The sequence below is a fragment of the Salvelinus namaycush genome, chromosome 8 (assembly GCF_016432855.1).
Source record: "Salvelinus namaycush isolate Seneca chromosome 8, SaNama_1.0, whole genome shotgun sequence".
Lineage (NCBI taxonomy): Eukaryota > Metazoa > Chordata > Actinopteri > Salmoniformes > Salmonidae > Salvelinus > Salvelinus namaycush.
Window position 1 is genome coordinate 22,801,360 of NC_052314.1, and position 23,339 is coordinate 22,824,698.

Genomic DNA, 23,339 nt, shown 5'->3' on the forward strand with positions numbered 1-23,339 from the left:
TACCTTCAAACTCAGTTCCTCTGCTTGACATAATTGGAAAATCAAAACAAATCAGCCAAGACATTTTCCACAAGTCTGGAAAAACACCATCCCAACCGTGAAGCATGGGGGTGGCAGCATCATGTTGTGGGGGTGCTTTGCTGCAGGAGGGACTGGTGCACTTCACAAAATAGATGGCAGCATGAGGTAGGAAAATGATGTGGATATATTGAAGCAACATCTCAAGACATCAGTCAGGAAGTTAAAGCTTGGTTGCAAATGGGTCTTCCAAATGGACAATGACCCCAAGCATACTTCCAAAGTTGTGGCAAAATGTCTTAAGGACAACAAAGTCAAGGTATTGGAGTGGCCATCACAAAGCCCTGACCTCAATCCTATAGAAAATTTGTGGGCAGAACTGAAAAAGCGTGTGCGAGCAAGGAGGCCTACAAACCTGACTCAGTTACACTAGTTCTGTCAGGAGGAATGGGCCAAGATTCACCCAACTTATTGTGGGAAGCTTGTGGAAGGCTACCCAAAACGTTTGACCCAAGTTAAAGAATTTAAAGGCAATGCTACCAAATACTAATTGTGTGTATGTAAACTTCTGACCCACTAGGAATGTGATGAAAGAAATAAAAGCTGAAATAAATGCTTCTCTCTACTATTATTCTGACATTTCACATTCTTAAAATAAAGTGGTGATCCTAACTGACCTAAGACACAGAATTTTTACTCGGATTAAATGTCAGGAATTGTGAAAAACTGAGTTTAAATGTATTTGGCTAAGGTGTATGTAAACTTCTGACTTCAACTGTTCTGCTTTCACTAGAACAGGCCCAGATCCCCGTAATTTGCTTGAAGAAAAGGGGCCGCAGATCGGGCCGCCCTCTGAGAATCCGTAGGCGAGCGAGTAAACTCCCATTGCCATCTGTTCTTCTTACTAAAGTGCAATCATTGGAAAATAAAATGAATGACCTACGATTAAGATTATCCTACCAACGGGACATTAAAAACTGTAACATCTTATGTTTCACCGAGACGTGGCTGAAGGACGATACGGATAATATAGAGCTGGTGGTATTTTCCATGCACCGTCAGAACAGAGAAGCTACGTCTGGTAAGATGAGGGGTGGGGGTGTGTGTCTATTTGTCAATAACAGCTGGTGCGCGATGTCTAATATTAAAGAAGTCTCAAGGTATTGCTCGCCTGAGGTAGAGTACCTTATGATAAGCTGTAGACCACACTATCTACCAAGAAAGTTCTCATCTATATTATTCATAGCTGTAAATTTACCACCACAGAATGAAGCTGGCACTAAGACCGCTCTCAACCAACTCTATAAGGCCATAAGCAAAGAAGAAAATGCTCACCCAGAAGCAGCGCTCATAGTTGCCGGGGACTTTAATACAGGCAAACTTAAATCAGTTTTACCACATTTTTACCAGCATGTCACATGTGCAACCAGAGGAAAACAAATCCTAGACCACCTTTACTCCACACACATAGATGCATACATTTGTCAAACCTGACCATACCTTTATCCTCCTGATTCCTGCTTCCAAGCAATAACTAAAGCAGGAAGTACCAGTGAGTCGCTCAATACGGAAGTGGTCAGATGACGCGTATGCTACACCACAAGACTGTTTTGTTGGCACAGACTGGAATATGTTCCCGGGATTCATCCAATGGCATTGAGGAGTACACCACCACATTATCATGGTCCAAACATACTGTACCAAGACAGTCATGAAGAGGGCACGACAAAACCTATTCCCCCTCAGGAGACTGAAAAGATTTGACATAGGTCCTCAGATCCTCAAAAGGTTTTACTGCTGCACCATCGAGAGCATCCTGACGGGTTGCATCACTGCCTGGTATGGCAACTGCTCGGCCTCCGACTGCAAGGCACTACAGAGGGTAGTGCGTACGGCCCAGTACATCACAGGGCCTCTATACCAGGCGGTGTCAGAGGAAGGCCTTAAAAATTGTCAAAGTCTCCAGCCACCCTAGTCATAGACTGTTCTCTCTGCTACCACACGGCAAGCGGTACCGGAGTACCAAGTCTAGGTCCAAGAGGCTTCTAAACAGATTCTACCCCCAAGCCATAAAACTCCTGAACAGCTAATCAAATGGCTACACAGACTATTTGCATTGCCCCTCCCCCCTACACTGCTGCTACCCTCTGTTATTATCTATGCATAGCCATTTTAACAACTCTACCTACATGTACATAATTACCTCAATTACCTCGACACCGGTGCCCCCCGCACATTGACACATTGACTCTGTACCGATACCCACTGTTTATAGCCGGTATTATAGCCGGTATTGTAATTTACTACTGATCTTTAATTATTTGTTATTCTTATCGCTTACTTTTTTAGGGATTTTATTAAAACTGCATTGTTGGTTAAGGGCTTGTAAGTAAGCATTTAACTGCAAGGTCTACCTACACCTGTTGTATTCGGCGCATGTGACAAATAATTTGAAGTCTTTGTAAGAGGCATACCTCAGACTTTACCACAAATAGAACAAACAGTCACTTCAACGTCAATTCACCAAACCTTTACAAAGTAGCAATGCCTCCTGTAAATATCACAACTGTTTTCACCTGATTTCAAAAGCCTTTCAGTCAGCTCTTGTTGGCCAGATCAGACAGATAAAATATCTCCCTGTGTCTCTCCCACTCAGCCTCTCTTTGAAGCAGAGCAGCATGTGCTCACTGTGGGTACTTGACCATGTGATTATCATTCACTAAATGAATCCTAAATTAGAGATAAAACACATCCCTCTACTGGCTACTCTAAAGCAATTCACAATGTTGATGAATGAAGTGAAAACAGTCCACACAAAAACGACATAAAGGAGACATTATTGTCATGTCACTGATATGTTTCCTCTATGGCATCCAAGGCGCATTGCCCAGAATATACAGAATTGTGCATGACAAAAAAAGTGTCCAGTTGGATGTCGCAAAGCACGAAGTGAAACCTCAGAGTCCGTTGGCATCATCTCCCTGTATCACAGACCAACAGTGCCAGGGCTTGTCAGATCCTCCCTTATGTTCAGTAAAGCAGTGCCTCTGGGCAGCAGTACTGTGTGTTCCCATTCCAGAGCCATGTTGTCACAGAACACACTTCCTAACATCAGCCCTGAGATAATAATAGCGTGTGAACAGATCCGCACAGCACCACAATCACATGCCTGGTGAAGAGAACCAGCAGACTGAATATCTAAGGGCTCAGAGAGTACTTATCACCTCTGAACGTAATTTGCGAAGCGACGATGCACCAATTTTATATGTGAAAAATGTCGGCAGTCAGACATCTACAGCTTGTGGTCCCTAAAACACAGCGCGCTGAACAATCGTCAGATGAATGCTAGATCCACATTTGGTGTAATGTGTGTGAGCCTTAATTAACACTCCTTCAGGGAGCTGTGACCAGACCATCAGCACAGTCACAGCACAGTCAGCCATCACCTGTGAACTCCTCCTGCTCACTCCCTAAATGTGATGCTAACCACAGGCTCCAAAGCCTTACTTCTCTTCCCTCATTACGGCTCAGTCGGCTCTGTCAGCGCCAGTTTCTCTGCTGATGCTGTGAGAAGGGAAAATAAGAAACTCTCCCATTAGGAGCCTGTCCCTCTTAGCCAAGTGAGTATAAAAAAAGCTGATGGGATACAAAGCCCAGGACGAACAATGGGCCTGCTAGCTGTGACAGCTGTTTGTCTGTCCTGTCCGTGTGGACACCCCCGCACTGCTCCGTCACATCCTCCAGTCCTATCCTCTCCTATCCTGTCCTCTCCTCATCTTTCAGACACAGCTGTACATCTTGCCTGGAGCCAGGGATTGAATTTCTTCACTTGTGAAAGCTGTACCATATACATGTCTCAGTCCCCAGTGTTTGTCATAAGCCATTTGATACATAGCCGGATAGAGGGGAAGCAGGTCCAAATCATTCATGTCACAATCTCCCTGAAGACAGAGGAACAAAAGCTGCGACTTGAGTTTTAAACAAACATGATATTGTCTGTGTATTCTGGAACAGGTTATGCCTTAGACCGCTGCGCCACTCGGGAGCCCTCTTAGATGAGTCCAACTTTTTTTTAAAGCATGGTAAAGTTACATTAATTACAGTCACTACAAAGATACAGGTGTCCTTGCTAACTCAGTTGCCGAAGAGAAAGGAAAACGCTCAGGGATTTCACCATGAGGCCAATGGTGACTTTAAAACAGTTAACTTTATGTCCGGAATACAAAGCGTTATGTTTGGGGCAAATCCAACAGAACACATTACTGAGTACCACCCTCCATATTTTCAAGCATGGTGGTGACTGCATCATGTTATGGGTATGCTTGTCATCGGCAAGGACTAGGGAGTTTTTTTGGGGGATAAAAAGAAACGGAATAGAGCTAAGCACAGGCAAAATCCTGGTGGAAAATTCAGTCTGCTTTCCAACAGAAACTGGGAGAGAAATGTACCTTTCAGCAGGACAATAACCTAAAACACAAGGCCAAATATACACTGGAGTTGCTTACCAAGATGACATTGACTGTTCCTGAGTGTCCTAGTTACAGTTTTGACTTAAATCGGCTTGAAAATCAATGTCAATACTTGAAAATGGCTGTCTAGCAATGATCAACAACCAACTTGACAGAGCTTGAATAATTTTTAAAATAATAATGTGCAAATATTGTACAATCCAGGTGTGCAAAGCTCTTAGAGATTTCCCAGAAAGACACAGCTGTAATCACTGCCAAAAGTGATTCTAACATGTATTGACTCAGGGGTGTGAATACTGTAAATGAGATATTTCTGTATTTCATTTCCAATACATGTCTAAAAACATGTTTTGACTTTGTCATTATGGGGTATTGTGTGTAGATGAAAAAAAATAAGTATTTCAATTACATTTTTCAAGGACAAAATGTACATATATTTCAGTATTTTCGTTGTTCTAGTGGAGACATTAACATTAGTAATCTCCCCTGAATTGTTTTTTAAGGAAAATTGTTTAATATTTTTATTTGATTTTTTATTTGTATATTTTGCACACATATATAATTTAAAAGTATGCACTTAGGTGTCTGTAATAGAATACATGTGGCAAAGACGAACGCAGGCCTCCCGAGTGGCGCAGTGGTCTAAGGCAATACATTTCAGTGACAGCCACTAGAGATCCTTGTTCGAGTCAAGGCTCTGTTGCAGCCTGGCGCAACCGGGAGACCCATGGGGTGGCGAGCAATTGGCTCAGCGTCGTCCTGGTTAGAGGAGGTTTTGGCCGGCAAGGATGTTCTTGTTCCATTGTGCACTAGTGACTCCTGTGGTGGACCGGGCACAATGCACGCTGACACGGTTGCCAGGTGTACGGTGTTTCCTCTGACACATTGGTGTTTCTGGGTGAAGCAGACATTGTGTTAAGAAGCAGAGCGGCTTGGCTGGGTTGTGTTTCGGAGGACGCACGGCTCACGACCTTCGCCTCTCCCGAGTCTGAATGGGAGTTGCAGCAATGAGATAAGACTGTAACTACCAATCGGGGAGAAAAAGGAATAATAAATAATAAAAGACGAATGCAGAATTATTATTCTTTTTACACTGGTGGGGGAGTGCCAAGATGGAGGCTTCAACAATGCGCCCCCTATCAGTCATCTAGTGTATCATTTAAATAATTGTGTACTGGTAATCCTTACTTCCTGTGTTTACCTCCCCTTAAGCTTCCACAAACACACAAGACACTTAAGTACAGAGATATCGCTCACACATGCATGCACACACAAAATCCCTTCCTCTTTCACTTAACTTACAGTATAGTTGAATACAATTACAGCACAGGACAGCATTACTCCTAATATCAGAGAAATATACTGTTGAGCCCTTAAACCAGGGTTCCCCAACTGAATTTTCATTGTTGGACAAAAACGACTGCAAAGACACCAGGAAATCAGCTCCTAGTGATTTACATTTTGGAAATCTGTTCCCAATTATTCCCACGCATAATAGAGAGACATATGTGTACTTTTATTTATACATCTTATTTTTATTGTTGGACATAAAGGACTGTAAAACCCCCAGGAAATCAACTCCAAGTGATTTTAATTTCGGAAATCTGTTCCCAAGTATTCCCACGCATAATAGAAAGACATATGTGACCGTAAACAAATAATAATAATTCAAAATGATTGATTGGATTTATATAGCACTTTTCTACCAACTGAGGTACTCAAAGCGCTTTACATAGTAGGGGGAAATGTGTAACACCCACCTCAGTGATGCACAGTGACCATTTTTGTGCCAAAATGCTCACCACACATCAGCTGTCAGGTGTAAAGGTGATATATGCCCATTAGGAATGAGAGGGATGATTAGGGTGCCATGATGAAATGTGGCCAGGTTTGGAATTTAGCCATGACACCAGGGTGAACACCCCTACTCTTACAATAAGCGCCATGGGATTTTGAATGACCACAGAGAGTCAGGACACCCGTTTTAACGTCCCATCCGCAAGACGGCACCCTACGCAGGACAATGTTCCCAAATGTAATCAAGGTTTGAAATGATTATGTTTTAGTCAAATATTATATATGTTTAGGCTTCTTACGGTTCATTTGCAGTCTAAAAATATTTGTTTTATTATCTTCCGTCCGTGGCTGAATTTAGTTGATGATCCCTGCCTTAAACAGTTCCTTTTCCCTCTGACCTCTGTCTGCACATGTCTGTTCTTTAAAAGCTAATGGATACTGATGACTCATCCACTATTACCACCAAATCTCATAATCACACATTTCTTAATAAGGTTGCAAACCCCTGCCGGATTTGCAAGTTTGTGTGTCTGTGAGAAAGAGCAACTGCGAGTGGGAGATTCATTGCATTATATTATGGTTGCCGTGGACAGAACAATAATAAAGAAAAAAGCATCTAAACCTCACTTCATTATACCAAAAATGAATGAAATTAAACCTACAAGCGATTTACCTCCAAACTATATCAAGTCCCCCCATAGTGGTGGCTGTACATAAACTGAGATTGGGGCATACTGTCGTCATGCTATAGACTGTTTCATGTGAAATATACTGGTCATGCTGTATTCATGATAACAGACTGCCAGACCTGATGTCACACATGCTTGACTGGGAGCTGATATGTGCTCTGATTTACTATCAGTCAGAAAGCAGATGTCTTCTACCATCCAGGTCCATGAATCATTCAACTCTCTCTGTACGTTCAAAGTGGAGAAAACGGGCTACAGTTGTCAACCTGTCTAGCTGTCAGTGCTGGAAAGTGAAAAGTGTTCACTAAGAGTAATACAATTATATGAAATGCTAGATTGATACATCTGGAAGCTGACATCATTTGGCAAGGGCCAGTAACTGACAGGTGAGGTAAGAAACTACTGCCAAATACAGTCATCTAAACTGGAATAGAAAACCCCTCTGAACATTGCATTAAATACCCAGTGCAGTCAAAATGCTGTGTTTTATATCATATTGTACAATAGCTGATGAAACTAACACTGTAAAAGTGTGAAAACAATTGTAGCAGTTATATTTCCTGATAGTTGCTGGTTGAAAGTACAATCTACATAGGACTTCGTAATCAGCAGGTTTGCATGGGCAGGAGTTTCAGCTTTCCGGGATGACATCACCATGAGGTCAATTGGTTAACAAACTATTATTAACAAAGGGAGTTCTGAAACTCTCTGCCAATAACAGCTAGTTTATCAGTTTCTCTCCCCACTCAGACCACTTCCAGACAGTCCTAGCTAAATTCTTGCTTCAGATTTTTTTTTTTTTGCTAAATAGTTTTTTGCTAAATAGCTATTTTGCCTAGTCCATACTGTATGCCTGGTAAGCCAAGCAATTTGAGGAAATTAGCAAAATGATCTCATAAGCAGACAGTTTTTTCCTCACACTATATGATTCATTTTTTATTCAATTTACATTGCTATTGTTTGACATTAAGCTCTACAAGTCTAAGCCTTTGGGATAGGGGGTTATACTAATATAACATATGGAATTGTTTAAAGATGGCCATACCATGGATCATTTAGCTATTTGAGTTTGAATTTTAGGACCCCTGTTGGTATAAAAAAATGATATTGAAAAATGATTTGATAAAATGTTGAATTTGGACTGCTTAGTTTGTAGACTTAACCATTTGGATGCTACAGACGTTTCCATGATGTCTCCTGGTCTGACAAACAGCGCTGTAGCTATGCCACTTTCCACTGCAGATGCAGAAGGCCAACATAGGCAGATGCAGTTGACTGAGACGCAGCCCATACAGACATCTCTACCTTAAAAATACGGATTTTGATGTACATTAGTTTCAATCAACTTCAGTGGGTTATGGGCTCAATTTTAAGAACCCTTACACAATGGTATAGGTCAGGGCTGTGTCAGAAATATTTTTGATATTTTCACAGCGGGAATTATGAAAACAGTAGCTGCCGGTGGCGTGAAAGGACTGGGTTTTTATTAATAAATAAGTTGTAGGTGTCAAGGCTTGATCAGAACGTGCTCTATGCTTCAAGTTGTGTATTTACGGTCTATTATGTATTGCATTGTCATCAACTCCAATTAGCCTACATGGAGGGGGTTTTACGCACGTCCAAAATAATAACGAGAGCTGGCTAAAATAATGATAGAAATGGGATGTCCGCTCACTGTTGCAGCTCCTAAACATATTATTTTAATTAAGCTTCAGTGATTAGTTTCTTATGTTTCTAAATACAAGGGTTATATGAGCATATAGGCACTGTGCGTCACGGCTGGATAGGTTTTACTTCCATTCTCAAATCCATGTCATTACCATCTGCGTTACCGCTAAGACCTGCTTTTTGTTGGTCTTAAATCTCACAATTTGTGATCCATGAAGTTGTCACCTTGCAATAGTTTTTGAAGACACACCTCAAATATTGCCACCACTCCCACCTCAGTGCAAGCGAGCTGATGTTAGACAGGTAAATTGCCAAACCTGGTGCAAGGGGTGGAAAATGGCAGAACACCAGTTTCTACATGGCGAAATTGCCAACTAACATGCGTTTGACACTTGCGCTGCCTTAGCGCCAGCCAAAGATAGAGCCCTAAAAGTACAAGACTTGGTATCAAGAGACTGGAATGCACTCACCAGGCACATATCACTGAAAATAATGTCATGTAAAACCTGAAGAGGAAAATGTATCAATATACACAGTGTGAGAAGACAAATGTCTGAGTAGAGTAGTAATCATGTATCTCAAAGGTTAGATAAGACAGGTCATTTAGGGGGAAAATTAGGCCAGATAAGATGGAGTCTACGGAGAAAGTCAACAGTGTAAACCAATCCATTTTAATTCATCCATTTTAATTCACTGCTTCTTGCTGTGTTTTAATTCAATCTCTACTTTGGGCTGTGGTGTGGTGATTAATGCAGAAGGATAGTAGCTACAGCCAGACCACCCCCCTCTCACCTGGCTGGGATTATCTGACAAGGCTAACATCTCCACATATGACCATCCACACACACGTCATGACACACAGCCAGAGAGGATGGGTGAAGTTGGGGGTGATGGGCACTGTGGGGGAGGAGACATTATCAGGGCATGGCTCCACAGAAAAGAGCTCCACAGCTACAGTCTGACACCCCTCTCCCACCCCACCCCATCCCTCTCTCCTCTCCTCCTTTTCCTCTCCTCCTTTCAGCAGAGAGCTGGGCCTTATTCAGCACTGCAAGCCTGCACTCATTAATATTGAAATGCAGAGAATCATGTAAAATTCTGTAAGAACCTTGCCACGCTTTGTACTTTTGCACTATGGAATGGATTAATATTTAATCTGTGTGCATATGTGTGTGTATTGAACCAGAGTTGGCCCTGCTCTTTTCAACAGGGGTAGCAAGTAGCCTAGCAGTTAAGCGCATTGGGCCAGTAACCAAAAGGTCGCTGGTTCGAATCCCCGAGTTGACTAGGTGAAACTTCTGCAATTTCGACCTGGATAAGAACGTCTGCTAAATGACTAAAATGTAACAGGCAGCGCTGTTAAGAAAATAAACTGTCTTCATCTTAAAGCCTCTCAAGAGAATTCCTCACCCCTTTAAGATCTGCAAATAACCTGTAATAACCTTTCCATTTTCCACTGCAATAATTTGCTCCTGGAGTCAAGACAGTGGAAAATGTATTCCTTTCCATTGTGTGTAAAAGCTTAAAGGTGACCTGAATTATTGTGTGTTATTTTAGTGAAAGACACAAAGAGCCCTAAAGCTGTGCGTCTGCAAGATTGGATTATTTCACAGACAGTGTTTTGTTTTTGGCATCTGAACTGAGAAGATGTGCCATGATATTTGCATCAGAAATTAAATTAACTCCTTCCAGGAAATGAATGAACAGATAACCATCCATCTGATAAAGTCTGATACATGTGAAACAGTCCATTAAACATGTCAATAACATTGACAAACATTCAATAATGTTGGCACCTAAAACCCTCACAAACTTTTACAGATGCACAATTGAGAGCATCCTGTCGGGCTGTATCACCGCATGGTACGGCAACTGCGCCGCCCGCAACCGCAGGGCTCTCCAGAGGGTGGTGCGGTCTGCCCAACGCATCACCGGGGGCAAACTACCTGCCATAGAGGACACCTACAGCACACGATGTCACAGGAAGGCCAAAAAGATCATCAAGGACAACAACCACCTGAGCCAATGCCTGTTCACCCCGCTATTATCCAGAAGGCGAGGTCAGTACAGGTGCATCAAGGCTGGGACCGAGAGACTGAAAAACAGCTTATATCTCAAGGCCATCAGACTGTTAAATAGCCACCACTAGCACATTAGAGGCTGCTGCCTATATACATAGACTTGAAATCACTGGCCACTTTAATAAATGGAACACTAGTCACTTTAATAATGTTTATATATTTTGCATTACTCATCTCATATGTATATACTGTATTCTATTTTATTCTACTGTATCTTAGTCTATGCCGCTCTGATATTGCTCGTCCATATATTTATATACTCTTAATTCTTTGATTTGTGTGTATTGGGTTGTGAAATTGTTAGATATATTACTGCACTTTCGGAGCTAGAAACACAAGCATTTCGCTACACCCGCAATAACATCTGCTAAACACGTGTATGTGACCAATACAATTTGATTTGATTGTAATAAAACCTTTCAAAAATCTATCAAATTAACTAGGCTAGTGCAATACACCAGTCTTATTTGAGCAAGCAGCCATGAACAGGTTGTTAAAACAGGAGGGTGTTATTCAGCAGTAATAGTTAAAAGTCCTGTAGTGTTTCAGCTGACTGAGACAGCCTACCGTACTCACCCACTCAGAACCACAATGAAATCCATGACGTTCCAGCCGTTTCTCAGGTAGGAGCCTTTATGGAATACAAATCCCAATGCCACCACTTTAATCCCAGCTTCAAAGCAGAACATCCCAATGAAGTAAGGCTCTGTCTTTTCCTGTGAATAGAAAATGGACATATCACACAACTACAGTACAAAGTGGTCATGTTAACATGAAAGGTTAAAGAATGAAGCATACGCAGTAACAGCATTTGTGTGGGCATTTATCACGCTTTAGGTTCATGGAAAAATACTTAAATCTGTTGAAAATTAAATACAAAAATAATGAGACATTCCCCTAAAGAAGACATATACTACAGGTCATAACAAGCAATTATTTTCCAATCCTTTCTGTTTTGCCCATTTCAAAGGCTTCTCTCAGACTCTTAAATGTGCTCAGGAAAGGGTTAATTACATTTTTCTCTCAGCAGGCAGGTAAGCACTCTCATGTGCTCACAGAGGTACAATTAGCATGATCATATACATAAAAATATATATATACAGTTGAAGTCAGAAGTTTACATACACTTAGGTTGGAGTCATTAAAACTTGTTTTACAACCACTCCACAAATTTCTTGTTAACAAACTATAGTTTTGGCAAGTCGGTTAGGACATCTACTTTGTGCATGACACAAGTAATTTTTCCAACAATTGTTTACAAACAGATTATATCCCTTATAATTCACTGAATCTTAACTCCAGTGGGTCAGAAGTTTACATACACCGAGTTGACTGTGCCTTCAAACAGCTTGGAAGATTCCAGAAAATGATGTCATGGCTTTAGAAGCTTCTGATAGGCTAATTGACATCATTTGAGTCAAATGGAGGTGTACCTGTGGATGTATTTCAAGGCCTACCTTCAAACTCAGTGCCTCTTTGCTTGAGATCATGGGAAAATCAAAAGAAATCAGCCAAGACCTCAGAAATTGTAGACCTCCACAAGTCTGGTTCATCCTTGGAAGCAATTTCCAAATGCCTGAAGGTACCACGTTCATCTGTACAACCAATAGTACGCAAGTATAAACACCATGGGACCACGCAGCCGTCATACCGCTCAGGAAGGAGACGCGTTCTGTCTCCTAGAGATGAACGCACTTTTGGTGCGAAAAGTGCAAATCAATCCCAGAACAACAGCAAAGGACCTTGTAAAGATGCTGGAGGAAACAGGTACAAAAGTATCTATATCCACAGTAAAACGAGTCCTATATCGACAGAACCTGAAAGGCCGCTCAGCAAGGAAGAAATCACTGCTCCAAAACTGCCATAAAAAGCCAGACTACAGGTTGCAACTGCACATGGTGACAAAGATCGTACTTTTTGGAGAAATGTCCTCTGGTCTGATGAAACAAAAATAGAACTGTTTGGCCATAATGACCATCGTTATGTTTGGAGGAAAAAGGGGGAGGCTTGCAAGCCGAAGAACACCATCACAACCGTGAAGCACAAGGGTGGCAGCATCATGTTGTGGGGGTGCTTTGCTGCAGGAGGGACTGGTGCACCTCACAAAATAGATGGCATCATGAGGTGGGGAAATTATGTGGATATATTGAAGCAACATCTCAAGACATCAGTCATGAAGTTAAAGCTTGGTCACAAATGGGTCTTCCAAATGGACAATGACCCCAAGCATACTTCCAAAGTTGTGGTAAAATGGCTTAAGGACAACAAAGTCAAGGTGTTGGAGTGGCCATCACAAAGCCCTTACCTCAATCCTATGGAAAATTTGTGGGCAGAACTGAGAAAGCGTGTGCGAGCAAGGAAGCCTGCAAACCTGGCTCAGGTACACTAGCTCAGGAGGAATGGGCCAAAATTCACCCAACTTATTGTGGGAAGCTTGTGGAAGGCTAACGTTTGACCCAAGTTAAACAATTTAAAGGCAATGCTACCAAATACTAATCGAGTGTATGCAAACTTCTGACCCACTGGGAATGTGATGAAATAAATAAAAGCTTAAATAAATCATTCTTTCTAATATTATTCTGACATTTCACATTCTTAAAATAAAGTGGTGATCCTAACTGACCTAAGACAGGGAATGTTTACTAGGATTAAATGTCAGGAATTGTGAAAAACTGAGTTAAATGTATTTGGCAAAGGTGTATGTAAACTTCCGACTTCAACTGTAGATGTTCAGTCTCCCCTGTCCTCAGCTTTTCTCAACCGAACAAAGGAACAGGATGCCATTTATATATATATATATATAATAGCTGTAATAGCTATTTATCGAATGAGAACCAATTAATCCAGCTAGTTTCTCACTCTATTAAACACACCTGTAAAACTAACGAGCTGCTAACGAGTTAGAGGGGATAACTGGGACATGCCAAAAACACCCATTTGATAGAATGCTATAGTATATACAGTTATTTGTACTCTATTTGGTTCAAGTGTAATATTTGATGTCTGTTAAATGTGTCTCAAAGATAATCAATGATTTGGCATTATGAGGCAGCGGGGAACTCAGAGGTCCCATTTTGGAACTTTATGGTCTATGCCATGGCTCAATATGTCACGCCCTGACCTTAGAGATCCTTTTTATGTCTCTATTTTGGTTTGGTCAGGGCGTGAGTTGGGGTGGGCATTCTATGTTTTGTGTTTCTATGATTTTCTATTTCTATGTTTTGGCCAAGTATGGTTCTCAATCAGGGACAGCTGTCTATCGTTGTCTCTGATTGGGAACCATACTTAGGTAGCCTTTTTTCCCACCTGTCTTTGTGGGAAGTTGACTTTGTTTAGGGCACATTGCCTTTGAGCTTCACGGTTTGTTTTTTGTAGTTTTTATTGTTTGTTGTTAGGGTTAGCGTCTTGTTTGTTGTTGTTCGGCGTCTTGTTTAATAAAGGAACATGTATGCTCACCACGCTGCACCTTGGTCCTCTTTTTCCAACAGCCGTGACACAATAGGTATACTGCATTCAGAATTAATTAATACATAATGCAGGAAATGAACACAGGAACTCAGAAGTTTTTATACGCCTTTCACCAAAAATTATTTTGTGAACAATTGTTTTTATTGGATTACGATGGCAATAAAATCCATAAAAAACAATACAATTTCTGCCCTTTTTGAACAACCCCACCCTCTCACCCCTCATCCCAAACATACCCCTGGCGCCCTACCCCATCCAAAACATACCCCTGGCGCACCACCCCATCCCCAATCTTAGTCAACACATAATATAAAATAACAAAAACAAATCAAATAATAACAACAAACACTACAATAAAAAATAAAATACAACTAATGTCCAAGCTAACAATGTACTCGAATGTCATAAAACAAGATTAAGTGTTCTCGTTTTGCTGCAACTATCCAATTCTCTCCAATCTTTGGAGAAAATGTCAGATTACTATTAAATACCAAATTTCATGAATAAGGAATTGGGAGGGAAATTGTGTTTTTGAAGTAAGCTTCTGCATGGATGGAGAACCCCACTGATGATGACTGACTTAAGACACAGTGTATTGGTAGATGGTTTACTCACCAGTCTCTTAGACATGGGGGTCTTGTCCTCTCCAGGCAGGTGCTGCTCCAGGGCCAGGACGATACAGTTGGCGATGATGGTGGCGAGGATCATGTACTCAAACGGAGTGAAGCAACAAGTTAAGGAAGAATACTTTGTCACAATATACTTAACATAAACACTATTCTTCTAATTTTTGTAACCTGTGAGATTACAAAACAAAGACATAATGCAGAATTTCCATCCCAAAATGAGAGAGATATCATAGTGTGCTGAGGCCGAATAATCCTCAATCAGGATGACAGTATCATCACACCTATCTAAAACACCCCCTTCCTACTGCCTCACATTCCTAAGACATTTGATGAAAATCCCTCTCATTGATTAAATGTCAGGATGCATCTATTCTTCTGACTTCTCTGTTGGCAGGCAGACCAGTGTTAATCCAGCCTGCTGCTGAGCACCTGGCAGTGCTGTTGCTGCCTCCTCCTCTCCTCCATACAGCTGGCTGACTCACAGAGAACCTGACTGTCAGCTCCTCACAATGCCCTGATGCTGTCCATCTAGCCAGCCATGGAGAGGAGAGGGGCAGGAGACTGTTGTCCACAGTAGCTGAGGACAATAGCAGGAGACAGGCCATAACCCTGAAAGCTGGAGGGAAAGCTGGAGGAGAGGCAAGTCTGGGCGTGCTGGGGATGTGTGGGAAGAGCAGGAGGCTGATCCTACAAAAAAGGGCACTTTACCACAAGCTTGCCAAGGAACCCCTGGTGATTGTAGGTTTAAATGTGCCACAGGGATGAGCGAACGTTGCACATTTCTCTAATTTTGTGCGTGGACACTGGATTTATTTTGGCTGTGTGGAAAAATGAGGTAGAGAATGAGGGATCCTAAATCTGCTCAGTGGAGAGGGGGGAGGACGGGGGGGAGATCAATGCAAACAGAGCTGGCAGCTGGAGTTGCTGCCTGGAGGGTCACACAGGGACGCCCTTTATCTTCTGAGCATTAAATAACTAAATAAACAAAAGCTCCAATACAGTAACACTTCTGACATTCTGCTGGGATTAAATACTTCCTGGCCTGCTCTAATGGGAGCACTGAGCAAACTATATTCAACCAGGATTTATAGAAAACTCCTGTCCTCTTACATGTGCAAGAGGACAACCTACCATGATTCTCTCTGTCAGGGCCCTCCTCCACAACCACACCCTACTGTACCTCCATCCCCTCAGACACAAAGAGCAGCTGCAAGAAGACCATTGACACTGCACTCAGAGAGAGAGAGAGAGATAGGGGGGAGGATAGAGAGAGGTATCCACAGCAACAGGCTCCTCTCAGCCAAAAGTCAGCGCTCACATTTAATTGGCGGCAGTCAGAGTTATCGCGACTCCCCACATGTTGCAACAGCCCTCCTGACAATCAATACCAAGTCCTGCCTTATTTATTTAAATTGTGTGTAAAATCTCTTCTTCACTCAGTCAACAGTCATTTAAACAAAGCCATGTGTGTTTATATCATCCAATGTGAGAAGTGTGATTTCTCCAGGAACAAGTGTATCTACAGTATCATCTTATAATTGGCCTGTATTGAGGAGGTATGGGGCTGCGGAGAAACTTCTAGGTTTTTTATCCCAATATATGTATAATTCTGTTTTATCATTCATGAAATGCCTTCTGAGAAAACTGTCATTTATCCACGAAGGGGCTTTGTAATGAGGGCTCGTGGGGACGTGTGAGTCACATTGACAAGTTTGCGCTGGCTCCCGCTCTAAAACAGGTTAAAAATAGCAGTGGAGATGGAATGAGATACAGGGTGCATCTGTGCACATGTTCTTAGATTGGCTTCAAATCTTATTACACACATGGGGTAAAATAATGAATCGCTGTGGCTGAGTCTGGGTTCTCTTTCAATTACTCCTTTCAATATCTCACATGTGGGATTCACCTGAATCTCAGAAGCTCGAAAAACCAATCGCACACATCTGTCAGAGACAGACAGGTCGAGTTGCAAATGAGGTGAACCTCTCCCCTCATGATAAGGAGCCACACGCCTGCCCTCTGCAAGGGGAGGCCCCTCTCTCGCCAATGGTTATCACATTGGATTGTGGAAGCTATTATATTGGCCTATAATAGCAAGGGGTTACAGCCTCTGGAGGGTCTGAGGGCTCCATCCACCAGAGGTATGGTTACCTCTTGTACACTGATCAAGGGCATCTCCTTATAGGAGATTTGCGATGTCGCAAGTACCAGGACATTTTAGCCCAAAACCTGGTTGCCTCTGCCAGGAGGCTGACACTTGGCCGCAAGTAGATCTTCCAGCAAACCAATAATTCCAAGAACTAATCAAAATCCTCAAAGAAATTGTTAATTGACCAAAAAAAACTACATTTTGCAATGACCATCTCATTCTCTGGACTTGAACCCCATTGAAAGCCTGTGGTTTGAATTGAAAAAGGCAGTCCATAAGCGCAGACAAAGGATATCAAGGAGGAATGGTCTAAAATCTGTATGGAGAAATGGTCTAAGATCTCCAATCTCATAGAACATTTTAGAAAAAGATTCAGTATTGGTATCCTCGCTAGGGGAGGGTGCTAGAGTATTGAAAACAGGGGTCTCAATAATTACCCACTTTTTTGCATACAATATAGCTCAGTATTTGTATTATTTATTGGAAAAAAATATTTTGCATATATTTATCAAGGATGCCAAAAAGTATGGACCCCACTGTGTATATTACATACAGGATGATTTTAAACAAGCATGAGGAAAAGCCAAATAGTGCTTGTAGATGGATTATAATAGTAAACAAAGACATTCAAACACAACAGGTGGCCATTTTTAAAACTGTTTAAGTACATTTCTGGTTGAACAAATATTGACATTCTCTTATGAATGAATGTCAGGGTTACATTCATTCATAAGAGAATGGATTGATGGAAGGCAACTTGTTGAGATAATTAGATCTAGAATAGCAAGGCTGTCTTTAGAAATGAGCTAACATCATTTTCAATGATCGCAATAAAATTACACACAGATCAACCAAGAATACTGGAACCAGGAGTAAATGTAGGGATATGCCAATGCCAGATCCGTTGTGCCATCTGAAATTGAATGAAGCTGATTTGCCACTCCTGCTGCTGCGGGGAGGGTGGGGGCTCTAGAGGGTGGGGGCTCTAGAGGGTGGCGTCAGTCAGCACCCCGTCCCTCAGACCTGCTCTGCCATGGACAGGATCCATTATTAAAGAAGTACCTACACCCCGGGGCACTTCCTGTAGCAGCCTCCCAGTGTTCATCAGACAGGGAGAGCAGAAGCTCTTCCTCCCCAGGCTCCCTGCACCAGAGTGGGCAACATGTTTCCTTAGGCCTGCCTGGCTCCTCCACCCAGCCCCTGCCAGTCTCCACATCGACCCCTGACACACCTGCTGCTCCTGCATCATGCCAGTCACGGATGCCTGGAAATAAACCCCTCATCGATCACTGCTTTTAATTGAGCAGTTGAAAAAAAGAGCTGCTTATACCAGGAAGCATGTTGTTCTGCACACAACTATGACCTTTTAATAAGGGAAACGGGATACCTAGAAAGTTGCACAACTGAATGCATTCAACCGAAACGTGTCTTCAGCATTTAACCCAACCCCTCTGAATGAGAGAGGTGCAGGGGGCTGTCATGCATAGAGCGTATTGTGTGTTGTGTGCGTGTGTGTGTGTGTCTGTGTGTGTCTTACGAAGTTCACAGTGGTTATTTTACCAGAGCTCTCTAAATGCTAAAGCTCAAGCTTATGAACAGCAGCCTGTGCTGTGTCACATCATGATAGGAAATTACTCTGAATGAGATCATCAGTTACCGTTCTAATCACTTTATAATACATGATACAGCAGACTGATCAGACGTCATTAGACGTAATGATTGTTCATTAATTTCACAAAGTTAATTAGATGAAATGAGACACTCCCTACACAATGCCACATTAACCTTGGGGTTAGTTTCTGCACTTTCCACCCAACAAAACAGAAAGATAGCCACAAACTGCCGAGAATCAGTCAGGAACTGCATAGACAACGATATGTTTGCAAGGAACAGAACAATAGATGGATTGAGGTTTAGAACTCTCTTTCTTATTGGTCTATTAACTCATTTACCATCTGGTGATGTCACCAGGCAGGCTAAAACTCCATCACACCTAAACAGGCTCAAATTTCAGAAGGTCTTTTCAAACAGCTCTTACGCTGTAAGGGCATTATCATAATTTTCACAATTTCACAGATTTATTCCAACCTCATAGTGCGGAAATATAAAGTACCAGTCAAAAGTTTGGACACACCTACTCATTCAAGGGTTTTTCTTTATTTTTTACAATTTTCTACATTGTAGAATAATAGTGAAGACATCAAAACTATGAAATAACACATATGGAATCATGTAGTAACCAAAAAAGTGTTAAACAAATCAAAATATATTTAAAATTTGAGATTCTTCAAAGTAGCCACCCTTTGCCTTGATGACAGCTTTGCACACTCTTGGCATTCTCTCAACCAGCTTCACCTGGAATGCTTTTCCAACAGTCTTGAAGGAGTTCTCACATATGCTGAACACTTGTTGGCTGATTTTCCTTTACTCTGCGGTCCAACTCATCCCAAACCATCTCAATTGCTTTGAAGTCGGGTGATTGTGGAGGCCAGGTCATCTGATGCAGCACTCCATCACTCTCCTTCTTGGTCAAATAGACCTTGCGCAGCCTGGAGGTGTGATTTGGGTCATTGTCCTGTTGAAAAACAAATTATAGTCCCACTAAGTGCAAACCAGATGGATGGCGTATCGCTGCAGAAACCTGTGGTAGCCATGCTGGTTAAATGTGCCTTGAATTCTAAATAAATCAGACAGTATCACCAGAAAAGCACCCCCACACCATCACACCTACTCCTCCATGCTTCACAGTGGGAACTATATATCTTTTTTTAACCTTTATTTAACTAGGCAAGTCAGTTAAGAACAAATTCTTATTTTCAATGACAACCTAGGAACAGTGGGTTAACTGCCTTGTTCAGGGGATCTTTACCTTGTCAGCTCGGAGATTCGATCTTGCAACCTTTCGGTTACTAGTCCAACACTCTAACCACTAGGCTATGCGGAGATCATCTGTTCACCTACTCTGCATCTCACAAAGACACAGCGGTTGGAACCACAAAAATTGTTCTACTCATTAGACCAAAGGACAGATTTCAACCGGTCTAAAGTCCATTCCTTGTGTTTCTTGGCCCAAGCAAGTCTCTTCTTCTTATTGGTGTCCTTTAGTAGTGTTTTTTTGCAGCAATTCGACCATGAAGGCCTGATTCACACAGTCTCCTCTGAACAGTTGATGTTGAGAAGTGTCTGTTACTTGAACTCTGTGAAGCATTTATTTGGGCTGCAATCTGAGGTGCAGTTAACTCTAATGAATGTATCCTCTGTCTTCCTTTCCTGTGGCGGTCCTCATGAGAGCAAGTTTCATCATAGTGCTAGATGGTTTGTGCAACTGCACTTGAAGAAACTTTCTTCAAAGTTCTTCATGTCTTAAAGTAATGATGAACTGTCGTTTCTCTTTGGTTATTTGAGCTGTTCTTGCCATAATATGGACTTGGTCTTTTACCAAATAGAGCTATCTTCTGTATTCCACCCCTACCTTGTCACAACACAACTGATTGACTCAAACGCATTAAGAAGGAAAGAAATTCCACAAATTAACTTTTAACAAGGCACACCTGTTAATTGAAATGCATTCCAGGTAACTAACTCATCAAGCTGGTTGAGAGAATGCCAAGAGTGTGCAAAGCTGTCATTAAGGCAATTTTTTGATTTGTCTAACACTTTATTACTTACTACATGATTCCATATGTGTTATTTCATAGTTTTGATGTATTCACTATTATTCTACAATGTAGAAAATAGTCAAAATAAAAGAAAAACCCTTGAATGACTTTGACTGATACTGTAAATAAAACACAGAAAAATCACACTTTTGACTGCACTGGGCCTTTACAATTATAGTGTAAGGACTATTATGTTATAATAGTATATCAGAAAGCCATTCAGCTGGGCAGAACAGTAATAACACACGTGGGACACCTGGTGTAGGCCTACTGTAGATAAACAATAGCTGACCAACATAAGGGCATTGTGTTGCTTACTTTAAGAGAAAGGCAATCTATTTGCTTTGGTGTAGTGCCAAGTCATTTCAGGGCTATTAGTGCCCCTCTCAGCTTTCCATCCCTCCATCTCCTCTCCATCTCCTCTCCTCCGTGACGTGAAAATGTGGTGATATGCCTCAAATCTACAGCCAGTGATCATTATGGTCGGCAACACCTGTATCTAATTCAGTTTCCACTGACTGACATGCGAGTCACACTCTCCCACTGAGTCAAAGGCAAAGACAATCTTGCATGTCAATTAAGCAATAAGGCCCGAAGGGGTGTGGTATATGACCAATATACCACGGCTAAGGGCTGTTCTTATGCACAATGCAATGCAGAGTGCTAGGACACAACTGTTAGCTGTGGTATTTTGGCCATATATCACAAATCCCAGAGGTGCCTTATTGCTATTATAAACTGGTTACCAACGTAATTAGAGCAGTAAAACATTTTTTTTTCAGGATTCAGGGCTCGAACCACCCAGTTTATAACAATATATAATATACAGTACTGGAGTTTTCTAAAGATAACACACATTCTTTTGTTTGTTTTGACCATCATACAAATAACATCCATTGCTTGTCTGATGCAGATTCCCCTATGATATCCTGAATAATACTAAGACCATATTACATTTTCATAGTCAAATCAACCAATGAAAAAGGTGGCATTAAATTATATTCAAGAGTCCCTTCAGATATTGATCCAATTTAGGAAAATCAATTCAACAATGTGAAGTAACCATACATTGATGGAAACACCAGAGAAGGGGGTGTGTAAGAAGGCCAAAAGCTATACTGTTAACATAACATGTAGAATAACAAGGAATCTGAAATTCGCTGATAAAATAGATCTATACCTACAGCATTGCAATGCTACAAGAAAACCATTACCATCGAGTAAAACACTGTCCAACTAACCAGGTTTCAGTCTCAAACACTTGATCATGACAGTTGGTCATTTCTGGCAGTCAATAACAGCTCCATCATAATGATTCAAAAACATCAGTAGAGGCTTGAATCTCAACAGGTTAATAATGTGAATCTAGCACCACAAAGAGATGCCACTGTATTGTTAGTGTTATACTAGCCATATCTCTTGACTCAATGTCTGTAGGACTTTTAATCAATGACACACAGATGAAGCCCTAAAGTTTTAACCATTTGGAAATCGTTGCATGGACAGCACTTTCACTCAGCGGGAAACGTGATCAATGGTTGAAAACAGGTCTGATTTCACTTCGAGTGGATTGTCAGTGGTCAGTGAAGTGAACCTCTGTGTGTGTGTGTGTGTGTGTGTGTGTGTGTGTGTGTGTGTGTGTGTGTGTGTGTGTGTGTGTGTGTGTGTGTGTGTGTGTGTGTGTGTGTGTGTGTGTGTGTGTGTGTGTGTGTGTGTGTGTGTTTGGGGGGCTGGAGAGGGTTAATAAATGTTGGAAATTAATTTGTTAAAAAATGGAACTAGGCAGATAAATCAAATCATTGGCTTTGTGGAATAAAATCCCTACCCTCCAAAAAATACCAGTTATACAACTGCTGCTGGTGCTGTCCCTGGTGCTGAATTATACTGTTCTTCATGATGATAAGAAAAACATTAATATGATAGACAATTCTATATAGATAAGAACTTTCGTTGAATGTGTGTGTGTGTGTGTGTGTGTGTGTGTGTGTGTGTGTGTGTGTGTGTGTGTGTGTGTGTGTGTGTGTGTGTGTGTGTGTGTGTGTGTGTGTGTGTGTGTGTGTGTGTGTGTGTGTGTGTGTGTGTTTACACTTAACCAAAAGGATATGGCCACTCTATGACCTTCTTTGCGTACTTCCGAACAATGTTGTCCTCCCCGAAAATGAAGAGTGATCTATTGACGGTGAAACAGTTCTGTCTGACAGGGATGGGGTTGTACAGGGCCATGGTGCGAGCTCTCTGCGCTTTGGTCTGTTTAAAGGCTGGGGAAACTCCACCACCTGTAGACACAGGCGCTCCCTCCCGGGTCCTGTTGCGCTCGGAGCCCCCATTCCCGGAGCCCAACAAGGCGGGAACGTTGTCTCCGAACCGGGACATTCTGCGAGGAGCAAGAAAAACAGGAGAGAGAGGAGAGGGTTAGCCCCTGGGAAGCAGGGTGGGGTAGAGCAAGTGATTTGATCTAAAAAAAAAAAATACTCGTTTTAGTCCATCATAATGTCCTTAGCCAAGGCAACAAGTGAAGATAAATATTCATATCCGCATGTGGGGTTGTTCACAAATAAATATTCCTCAGTTTTGAAGTTCACAGTTTGAATTCAAGCCTTTGCTTCTTTGACCGTGGGTTTTCTACTTCTTGTGAATAAATCAAAGTCGACGCATGTCTTCAACGAGTGGGTAGGTTACAAAGAAACACATCAATTGTCCAAGAGACCGCAT

The 23,339-nt window shown here is 41.7% G+C and overlaps 1 protein-coding gene across 1 annotated transcript in view; it reads right to left on the reverse strand.

Moving 5' to 3' along the window:
* The window catches only part of LOC120052069 (voltage-dependent R-type calcium channel subunit alpha-1E-like), a 106,738-nt gene extending 83,738 nt beyond the window's left edge, over window positions 1–23,000 (reverse strand). The window contains exons 1-3 of the mRNA XM_038998930.1: window positions 22,732–23,000; window positions 14,806–14,911; window positions 11,299–11,438 (exon numbers count right to left, since the gene is read on the reverse strand). Of these exons, the coding sequence (XP_038854858.1) occupies window positions 11,299–11,438; window positions 14,806–14,911; window positions 22,732–23,000 (515 nt within the window). The remainder of the gene's footprint in view (window positions 1–11,298; window positions 11,439–14,805; window positions 14,912–22,731) is intronic.
* Window positions 23,001–23,339: the final 339 nt, after the last annotated feature.